Below are 11376 nucleotides of genomic sequence, written 5' to 3'. Positions count from 1 at the left end.
CTCCACGAATTGGTGCAGAAGAGGCAGAAAAAGAATTGTGACTACCAGAGCTTTCCTGTTGCCTTCTAGTTTGGAATGATCTGTTTCCTTTCCATTGCACTGAAGAATTCAGAAAGTGGGACTAGAAACCAAACTCAAGGAGAAAAGGACAAAGAGGTGACTGGCAATCTAATACACTGTGTCTCCTGAGGAAGAGATGTCTAGATCTGAGTCAAACTAGGATGAAATCAGAGCAGAAACAAGTCTATTTTCTCTCTAGGTCACCGTAGGGAGCCAATCTAACCTATTTACAAGTGATCTCAGGGGAGATGTCTTTAAATAGCTATCTTGTCACCATCCTTTTCGTCATCTTCCATGATCACTTTGGGTCTCTCGTCCCTGAGCAGCGTTACACCTGCAAAACAAGGCACAGACCTACAATTAAGTGCATCTAATTAAAATATTGACATAGATAGAATGCATCAGAGTGCGGTCACCCCAGAAGCACTTTTGCTCCTGTACAAGAGAGGGAGTGCTGGGTGGCCTGATGTGGCCTTCTCCGAGGAGCTCAGAGAGGACCCCACTCTGGGCAGGAGAGGATGCAGGGCCAGGAGTCACAGCAACTTCACCTTCATTCCCTAAGCTCTGTTCCTAATCTTGCAGTATGGTGGGGAAAAAGCATTCAGATTTTGGGGTCCAGTGCGTTGGGCACCAGGTTGAGCCACTCTCTTAATTTGGATAAAGCCAGCTAACACTTTCTACACAAATTTCTCAAAGATTAATTGACGACCTTGATGCTCACTATAAAGAGTTACTGTATTGATTAAATCAGGTGTATGTAACATGCTTGGCAAGGAGCCTGGCCTGTGAACAGCTAAGGGTTAATTTTTCCATCTTCCCCACAAATTGCTAGTATAGGTCTCTTTTGAAGGTAATTGGTAAACCTCATGAAATCAAGCTCCTTAAAACCATTTTACCACCATGTGGGGCAAACACTGAGCTTCGGCCCTGGCTATGCTGTTTCCAAATGTCAGTTGTAACAAGTGGTCACGTCCACATAGTTCACAGACAATGGGAAAGTGAGGTCGTCATACAATTTTAAGCTGTTCTTTGCTCTGAGATGATATTTTTTCTGCTTTGTAGATTAAAATACCTTTTCTTTTATATAATTTTAGAGAAATTAGCTGGTCATTCTTGCACACCCTTCCTAGGCAAAATCAAAGGCTGCTGTTCTTATGTTAGCTTCCATAATATTTTATTTTAAAAAGAAGGGCTCGCCAAATAGCTCAGCAGATTAAAGTACTTGCAAGCAGGTGCAGGGGTCAGGAGTTTGATTCCCGGGCCTGCTGTGCTGACCCCGCACTAGGGGAGCACTGAGCCAGTGATAGAGACTGGGTGTGGTGGCTTGTACCTGTAATCCCAGCTCTTGGGAGGCTGAACACAGATGGATCACTGAGTCCAATCTACATCGTGAGACCCTGTAGACCCTTACTAAAATACACACACACACACACACACACACACACACTCACACACACACACACACACACACAATCTTTTTTTTAAAAAAAGTACGCTGGTCTATGAAACAGAAATCTTAATTTCTTTTTAAAGTCTGATTTTTCTGGATAAATTTGTTCATTAAAAGCCAGTCAAAGAGGTCCTGGTGGTTCTGCTCACCCTGTGAAGCTTAAAGAGGGAAGCACCTTAACTGAAGTGCAAAGGAGGCTGCCCTCCAGTTTCAGGACCAGTGGGTAGGGTTGTTGTCATCCCACTCCAGGCCCGCCCCTGTCTTGCTTCCCCACCTCTTCCTTGTGCTGCGTTCTCCTCTCCTTCCCTAAGGAGGAAAGTTCATTCTCTGCGGCAGCTCACACAGATCTAAGCTGAGGGTAGAAGCAGCCCAGGGCCTTTCTGCAGATCGGGCTCCCTTCAACACTAGAAAATTAATGAAAACTCTATGTTGCTTTCTTGTCTATGCACTGGATGCAGCTCCTAATTTGTTAAGATGAATTCTTTACCAATTTGTTAACATTATCAGAGGAGAAAAACAAGTTCAAGAGTCTTCTGAAACTAAGGCTTTTAGGGAAATCATTTATGAAACACAGTGGGAGATATTTTCTCTTACACTGTGCTAGCTTCATGGAAGTTTGAATTCTTATTTGGAATTAAAGTACAGTAGGAGAGCTTTGGGTAAGCCATACTGAACATCTCAACTCTTCCATCTTCTCTGAATGTGTTTATGCCAAACCAAACCCAGGTTGACTAAAAATAATTTGCTTCTCCCACAAGCCATGAGGCTCAAAAGTAAACTCAGGCCCACATTCTTTCATGCTACAGTAGCACACTGTGTAAACCTCTGCTAAAGCACTTTCCATGGCATAGGGACCATAGAGTAATGCATCTGCTTTCCCCTGTGGTTCTTAGAGGACAGTCTACCATCTGGCCCAAAACCTGGAATTTAATAGGGACTTCACAACTGTCAGTACCTTCCTCTTTTTATAGGGATAAGTCTGTGAAACTTTCTTGCCTGTAAAACATTAGTGTGTTTTAAGGCCTACGCTGCTTATCTCAGGTCTCTGAAGGGCAACCAGCCTTGAAATAAAGCTGTTTTTAAGCAGGACCTCATCTAGGGCACAGTCTCAAAGTGGTCATCCACATTATAGCTATGTGCCTCTGAGCTGAGGGGATCAGGACAAAGATGTTACCTGTCCTATAAAGCACATCAGAGAAAAATTCTGCATTCCAGAAGGACAGGAGAGGTGTCATTGTCAAAGGACATAGTAGTCCCATTCCTTTGTACAAGTACAGTGTCTGATCTTTCTTCTTTGGTCTGCCTGAATGTGAAGTTTTCCAACCAGTTCCTCTTTAGTGCCTTCAGCTACATTATTCCTTGCCTTGCTCACCTCCCTTTGCCATGGACTTCAGGCTCAACACTTCTTTCTCTCTTAAACAGGCCCATGCTCCTCAGATCTGGCCAATCATGAACAACACTCCCTGTCATGCAATCCCTAGCATGGGGGTTCTGGCAACTGTGGACCAAATTGGGAGCCAGCCTGGGGCTGGCAAGGAAGCTTGAGGTGACTCCTCATGGAGTGGCTATTCTAGCAGTTGGAACTTGTCAAATTAGCTCATTAACTTAGGGGAATGAAGGTGGTTAGCAGGAGATTTAGAGAAGAGCCCGAATCCTTGTCCAGTTCTCACTTGCCAAGGGCTAATGAGAGGAGAGTTCTCCAGGGTGCATTTGCCTGTGAGTTTCTCTCAGCACCCTTATTAGTACCAATATGAGTCCATCTGAACATCTGCCGGAGGCTCCATCCTTATCAGCTTAACTAGCATTTCGATTACTGCCAAATCTTTAGATACTAAAATGCTCTTCAAAATAAAGTACTTCAGCTAATATGCTAATAAAAGCTAGAATCATACAACAATATCTGTAATTGCACACATAATATGGAGATTTGCTGACTCAAGGAATTCCATAATGCCTATTGAGTCTACGTGTATACAGAACTCCTCCAACTCTTGTATATGCTGAGATATTTAACAAACGTTTTTGACTCAGGAAGGAAGCTGCTCTTTTAGGAGTAGGTAGTAGGATATATGTAGCATCTATTGCCAAGCGATCAGAGTTCAACACTTTAGAAAGCATTGGATCAGCAAATTTATATGAAGAGATAAAATGCTTTGGGACTAGGAGAATTCTTATCTCCAGAAATTATTTGACTTAAAGAATATAAGGTTGAACTGACAGTGGAAGGGAACTAATACTTACCGAGACTTTCAATATGCCAAAACTTTTACTCTGTGCTAAATGTTAACAATTGTTTGAGACAGATTTTATGGCCTGCTTTCTGGGATAGATGCAATGAAGGAGGCTCATATTGTTTATGCTAAATTTCCAGGCCCACAAGGATTGAAAGAAACAGAACCAAAAATGTAACCTAGACCTTTCTGGCTCCAAAGCTCAAGTTCAATTTAATATACTAGAAAGAATCAAGCAAGTTGTTAATGTAAGTCAATTTAAATAACAGCTACAATAACAGTAATGAGAAAAATATTATGTTAAATGAAGTCTTGGTCATTTTCATGCCCAGGACTAATTCAGAGTTGATGCAGAGTAAAAAGTCTTTTTTGAAGAGATCTGTTAACAGAGGCTCTGAGCTGGCTTAGTCTAGGAGGGTAGGCGGGAGCTGAACAGAGGCGTAGCCTTGGGAGTGTGTGTGATTGGCTGGAGGACTTGCGTATACAGCAATGCCAGGAGCCTGCAAGAAGCTGCCTGAGGCAGGCTCAGATCTCCCCTTGGTGCATTTCTTTAGAGAATTGTCTCTTCAAGGACCCTGCCACCTGCCTGGCTCTGCTCCTTACTTGCAAATCAGAAAATGCATGGTGTGATCTGTATTCTAAGTTTTTTCTCATTTGATTTGGGTACAGAATATTTGACAATTCCAAACAAGAAAGAATGAAAAATTTAAGGTCTTGGCATATGTAATTGTAAGGGAGAGTTTCCCATGTTGCAGCATAGGCTTTAGAACAAGTAGACTTCAGTGGGCAGAAAAAAGTTCTAAATCAGAGTTTGTTAATCTGGATTCTATGAAATCAAAGTGATTCTTTTTGCTATAAAATTTCTTAGAGATCTTAATTCCTCTACCATGCAAATATTATCATTCAATAATTCCTTTTGCTCTTCCAGGACAGTTGGAATTAATATATTGTAGGGTTATTGGCTATTCCTCTTAAGTCAGTTTTGCAAAGGTCTCCAAACCCCCCCTTCCCATAGTAAACTAGCCCTCCCCCTCAAGAAAAAAGAGTACTGTAAAAAGCATTTGTAGGTGTCCTCTTGGGTGGGAGATTGTGGTAGTTGTTAGAGCAGTTTGGTCCTCCAAGTCCTATATGTGAAAGCGAGGTATCCCTGGTCATCTATTGACTCCATGTTAAAGGAGGGAAAAGACCAATTCAGGATGCCACACCAACCGACAGACTCCAACCAGGGAAGTAAGAGGAGGAGTCCTGGGGCTTTCCCTTTCTCTGAACGAGCTAGCTCGTGGTGTCCAAGCTGTCTGTCTGTGAACTTGGGAAAATCTTTCATTCTGCTTCAGATCCAAGTATTGAGGTATTGTATTTGCCCACCTACAGTGTAAAGTTAAGGAAGACAAGGACCTTTTCTGTTTTTGTTTTGTTTTGTTTTGTTTTGTTTTGTTGTGTATGATTAGTGTTTGAACAATACCCAGAATATCATAGATACTCAGTATTAATATTGACAGAGTAAAGGCCAGAGATATTTCCAGTTCAAAATGCTTAAACCTGTTCCTTAGGCTCAAATCCTTTTCACTCAGTCCTTCCCATACTTCCCTCCTCACACTTCCTTCAGGTGTATGCGTAAGTGTTTCTTTCTCAGAGAAGTTTCCTTTGTACTCCTGTGAAGCAAACAATCTCCAACTTCCTTTCTTTCTCTACTTCACTTTAATTTTATTCATAGACTTATTCCTAACAGAGTAATTAGAATTACTCCTTACAGAGTAATAAAATTACTCCTTACTCCTTACAGAGGAGAATTACTCCTTACTCCTCTATTATCTGTTACCTTTCTGACTATTGACTTTCCCCCGAGCCATGACTTAGAATATAACACTTGCTCACAAAATATTTTATTGAAAAGTGAAGTTAGTTTGGAGAGTAGAGACTCCTGTAACTCCTACATTTCTTGTATTATCCACACATTTATATTACATCAGATGGCTGCATGTGTTCAGTGCTCTGAAAGGTTGGTCTTTAGAAGTTTGTGTGTGTGAGAGAGCTTGTGGGTGTGAGTGTGTATTATGTGTGAGGGTGTGTAAGAGAGGGAGAGAGAAGCAGAGACATGATCAAGTGAGGACACATACCTGACTTTCATCTTGGATACACTTGAGTGATAAAGACAGATGGAGGCAAAGGAGATGGAAGAGGACGAGGGAGAGGAAAGGAGAGGAAGACTGAGAACATAAGCCCTATGGAGTCAGGGCCTGGATCTTAGAAATGGCTGGGGACTTCGAGGTGCTGAGTTACTGTTGGCTTTTGTCATGATGTCTTATTCTGAGCTATCTTTTGCATTGTTTGTTAAATGAAATAATATATATTTTTAGTAACAATACAACAGCATTTCCTAACAAAAGTATGACTTACATATCCTCTTTTTAACAGCTCAGAGGGGCAAACTCAGAGCCCTTGTAGAGCCTTTCCACTCATCTTTGCATTATGTCTTATTTGGAGGTAGTGTCTCATTCAGTTCCTGTGTGGCCCACACTGTGCTCAAACCTGCAGTTCTCCTGCCGCAGCCCAAAGGGTGCAGAGCAGTAATGTTCACATCCTGATCCTAGGAAAGGCCTGATGCACACCCCTATCAGAGTGAAAGCCTAGCCCAGAAGGGAGTGGCCTTGGTCTGAACTTCAGCTCTCCTGGTAACAGTATTTGACCTTGAACATTCATCCATCTATCTCATCCCATCACTGATCCAAACACTCAGCCAATCGGCCCTCCACTCCTCTGTTTTACCCACATGACTGTACAGTGAGTATATGAATTATATTCTCTCTCAAATTCTTTATCTGTGAAGTGAGGTAAAAGGTATTCTGTTGTGTTTTTCAGATGATTTTTAAAAGTTCATAGTACACACTACACCTAACATGTGATAGGATGTCATTAAATATCAATACATTTCCCCCTTTCCACAACTATCCTTACAAAGCCATCCATAGTCTTTTCTTTCTGTGTATCTGTCTCTGTCTACCTCTGTCTGTCTGTCCATATGTCTATCTTTTTCTTACACACACACACACACACACACAGTCTCATACACCAATCATGAATTTACATGTCTTATTCTTCAAATTCCACAAAAACTCCTCAGGGACAGACTCCATCTCTCTCCCATGTAACCTGAGGTTAGAAGCATAGTTGAGTAAGTTTTTTGCTTCACTATACACACATGTAAGATAGTGGTTAATGTTTATGTGTGCTCTCTTTCCTTCCATCACCTTTTCTTCCCCCTCTCCCTCTCTTTCTTTCTCCTTTTCTCCCCTACTCCCTAGCCTGGACTGAGGTGAGTCCATGCAGCTTGGGAGCATGAGCTACCAGTCATCTCTGTGCAGACCACATATGCAGGAGCAGGCTGGTGGGGAGGGTTTCCCACCCCTTCTCAAGGACCCACTGACATTTCCATTTCCCTGGCTCAGTGTATTTGCCCAGTTCTGCTGAAGCATAAGTAGCGCTCCTTTTTGTCCAAGTCAGCCCCTGGGGAGCTGGCAATGAAGACAAACCTGAAAGGCAGCAGTAAATGCCACATCTCCCTGGAGGACTTGCATGTGACACAGCTTGCTGGGCCAAGACAAAGGCCATGCCCCTGGCACCTCCAGATGGTGAGGCTCCCAACTGGTCCCACCACCTCCTGAAAATGCCCTGTTCCAGCTCTTTTACCTGCTGCAAAGGGGGGCACGTGCAGGGCAGGTGTGTCTTTTCTCCTTGGCTTCTTCTGTTCCAGGTCAGTGTTATGAAGAGGCGGGCTCATTTTGCTCTTTGGATGTCTCTCTTGAATGTCGTATCTTTTAATTAAATGTTCTGAGATCACACCTACATGGTTATAGGAAGAGAGAGGGGACAGATTTGAATGCACAAATCCATCCTAAGGTAAGGGTGCTGCGCGTACACACACCTTTGCACATATACCTGGTAAAATTAGTGGAGGATTTTAAGCTTATTTCACAGAATACTTACAAAGACTATACCAGAGATGTCTGTTCAGAAAAGTTTGGAGCCTGAATTCATTTTAACCTCATAGCATCCCAAGAAATTTAATATTACCATCACTGTCACCTATCTGAGAAAAGCGAGACAAAGATATATATGCAATTTACTATAGCTCATAGGTGTCAGACAGGAACTAAGCCTTGACTTGTCTCTGTCCAAATCCCATCCTCCTGAGCTAGAGATCATCTGCAACATAAGCACAAGCTATGTGCAACTCACAACTTGCACCCATCCTCATGACCTAATTGTTGCTCTGACCCTCACAGCCACCTAAGCCTTGCCTGCCTTCTTACCTCTGCTGTACAGATGGATTTTTTTCTCTATATCCCTCTAAAGTAACCATTTCACTAAAACTTTTCACAATTCACTGTCCAGACTCAGCTCCCATGGTCCTACTCTAAGAACCTCTATCACAATGTCATTTCTTACTGCATATTTCAGGCTGTGTGTATGGCCACTTTTTCCTATATCTTTGAAGTTTCCTTCTCTAAATGATCTTCAGCATTATACTTGTTTTGTGTCCCTAAAACTATGGGAATAGGAAAGACATTAGGTAAATGGCCCATGGTGAAAAGGGACAGGAAAGAAAGTAACTTCTGGGAAGCAGAAAGAGTCACATATCACACCCAAGGGTACCACAGAGACTTGCTAGCTGCTCATCAAGCTATTGTGCTTTTCTCCTGGCCATGGAGTAGGGGTGCATTCCTAGCATCCCTCATGGTCCATGGGTGGGGAGAGCTGCCCCACATGAATCTCTCCATCTGTCTTCCATCTGTCTACATCTCATGGTTGCTGGGTGGCAATGTTCACTGTGATTTTGGAAGCTCAAGATTACTTTATTGACTGCCTATGTGTTGGTGACGCCAGAACTCTTCAGCCTGGATCCTGGAATGACTGTTTGGGGCACTGTGTGTCTGCCCTGCCTCCAACTTCCACTACGAGTGACAAAAAGAAGGTGTTGTTTTGAAAAGGTGGTATTGTACTACACCATTAATACTTAGGATTTGAATTCCCAAACATGTCAAGAGAAATCTATGAAGACCAATGTGGTCCAGCCACAAATGGTCCCCATCTGCAGCTGTGCAAACCAACTTCCTTGTCTGTTACCTGGGATGAAAGGGGGGATGTGCAGCGCAGGTGTGTCCTTCCTCCTTGGTTTCTTCTGATCTGACTCCACCGTAATGGTGGCCTGCATATTTTTCCCCTTTCTTGGCTTCTTTGTGAGATCACAGCCCTTAAGGAACTGATCTGGCAGATCATCTGATTTTGACAGAATATGAAGACAAAGAAAGAGAGGATAACATGACTCAAGTTTTAGCTGCAAACCGGTTGGTTTCTACTGACACTGGATCATAGGGGTAAAGGTAAATTGTTTTGAAAAAAAGTACAATGTTCATTTATTTTGGTCCATTCAACAGAAGGCTTGAGTAGCCTTATCAAAATTCCAGAAAATTCTGACAGAAAATTCTATAAAATTCTGATTGTAAAGAGTTGAACACACTATCAAGGCAATGAGCAATTTAAAAATAAACATAGACTTTGCCCAAAAGGTTTTACTAATTTCATCCAATCATTTTACATTTATTAAAATCACACATGTATACAGCACTGGACTCTACAAAGCCCATGTACATTCACACCCACATACAACAAAGGAGCGACATCACTGAATACCACTCCATGCCCTCAGTGATTCCACACCATGTCAGCACATGAGGTGGGCCAATACCTTTTGTGATTCATTAGTGTCTATGCTTTCCTGGTTTTTAAGTTGAATACAATTCATTATTCCGCTTAGCTCCCACATTAAACATACAACCATATTGTTTTATTGTCTCTAATTTGCAGAATAGGCAGCCAGTGTTCACAGGTCAGGAGGGTATGCTGCATGAATGTTATGGGCTCTGGATTGCACTCAGGGTCTTGGAACTCTGCTTCTACAGCAAAGCTATTGTAAAAATTTGCTACCCACTGTGCTGTCAACTTCTGCCCAAATTATGCATACCATAGACATGGGTTGGACCAATGAATGCTGCTTAGCATAGGTGCTGCACAGCGGGGGATCTCTGCATATGCAGCCTGTACGTGGATCTCTTGGGGAAGAGCCCCCATTTGACCCAGAGCTTGACCTGTGCACGGTACAGAGAGGAAGACATTTGCTCACTTTTACTTCAATCTGATTTCCCCCATTTTTTTTTTTTTTTTGAGAAATCCTTAACATAAAATATCTTGATGGCAATTGAGATGAGGGGGGAGGTGGAGGAAGTCATAACCAGGAAAGGCATAAACAAGGGCTATGAATATGCAAAAAGCCCATCCATCAAAAGTCTGAGTGTCTCATTTTTAGAAATGGGTAGAGGCAGAAATGTTTCTGGTATTTTCATTACAAAGGTTATGCAAAAAGTCAGTTCTGGAAAGGAAACAGATTGACAATAAAGCAGAAAAGGGCTATTTAAAATTCTGTCTTGATAGGCAAAGAGAGATATTTGAAATATTTTATTGGCGCTGCACATGGGGTGTAAGTGTGCTGGGAAACACTGGGAATAAGCTACACCGTCACACGCCATTTACTGCCTCAAAAATGCTCTGCCCGGGACTCTCTCAGATCCAAAGAAGAGGACAAGGCCTCTCTCCTCACACTCTCCATCTTTAACTTTAATGAACTTCTCTCCAGTGCTTCAACTAATATTTACAGGGCAGATGCCACAGGCCCATGGCTATTTGCCTGTCCGTCTGCTGTTGGCTGTCGCCAGAAGGTGTGGGCTATCAGGTGTCAGGGGGCCTCTCTCTGACCTCCCTGCAAGCCACACGGCACAGACACACCCTTGCTGATGTTCATGGCTGACAGTGAGAAGGAAGCATTTACCCAAGTGGCTGCAGCGAGGGTCTAGCTTGTCCAGTCTGTCTTCAGCCAGCTCCAGGGGTTGCATCTGCTCAGTAGACATCATCAAAGGAGAAGGGTGTGTGTGCGTCTTCTTCAGCACTACCAAAGTATAAGAAAGAGTCCCTCAGTGTGCCTTCTGGTAATTCATTCATTTACTTATTCAATAAATATATTTATCGAATAAACATCTGCTATAATGTTTCCAATTCAATTCAGGTCCACTTCTTAGAGTTAGCTACTGAAATTAAAATCAAAACCAAACTCAAGTGAATAACATACACACATTTATTAGTAATTTCTATTAACATAAGGTTCAATATTAGCCCATTTTAAGATCTTCAGAGTAAATACCCACTCTGAAGTAGAAATGAGTTGGCTGCTAGTTACAGAAAATTCTTAATCAAACTTTGCCTGTTTTTTAAAAATATGCAAAGCAGGATTGGGTCTTCCTTACAGGTAGGAAAACAGAGGCTTATACAGTTTACTTAATTTATGTAGTTCTGCATGTATCGAGTGAGCTGCATACGATTTAAATCTAGCCCTGCAGACTTCTACTAGACCCTCAAGTCTCTTCAAAACCAAGTGTCTTTGACCCCAAATTTATCCAGGGTACTCATTTCCATGGTTTTATTTTGTAACTTTAAAGTAATGAGACAGCCTCCCCACCCATGGGGAGGGGCAGAGATGAAGTAGGAGAAAATCTAGATCTAGAATAGACCTTTGTTATTTCTTCT

At 42.3% G+C, this 11376-nt stretch overlaps 1 protein-coding gene across 2 annotated transcripts; it reads right to left on the bottom strand.

Moving 5' to 3' along the window:
* Positions 1–314: 314 nt before the first annotated feature.
* Ppp1r17 (protein phosphatase 1 regulatory subunit 17) lies at positions 315–10735 on the bottom strand. Of its 2 annotated transcripts, XM_004626535.1 has the most exons (4): positions 10625–10735; positions 8866–9018; positions 7429–7581; positions 315–394 (listed from the first exon to the last, which is right to left on the bottom strand). In XM_004626535.1, exons 1-4 carry the CDS (start codon positions 10704–10706, stop codon positions 315–317), a joined length of 468 nt encoding a protein of 155 aa, XP_004626592.1. In that variant the 5' UTR covers positions 10707–10735. The 2 variants fall into 2 exon arrangements, with proteins under 2 accessions (XP_004626592.1, XP_004626593.1); XM_004626536.1 differs by lacking the exon at positions 8866–9018 and having other exon boundaries at positions 10625–10706.
* Positions 10736–11376: the final 641 nt, after the last annotated feature.

Source organism: Octodon degus, unplaced genomic scaffold, assembly GCF_000260255.1.
Source record: "Octodon degus isolate 3935 unplaced genomic scaffold, OctDeg1.0 scaffold00015, whole genome shotgun sequence".
NCBI lineage: Eukaryota > Metazoa > Chordata > Mammalia > Rodentia > Octodontidae > Octodon > Octodon degus.
This window is presented reverse-complemented; position numbering and strand designations above follow the sequence as displayed.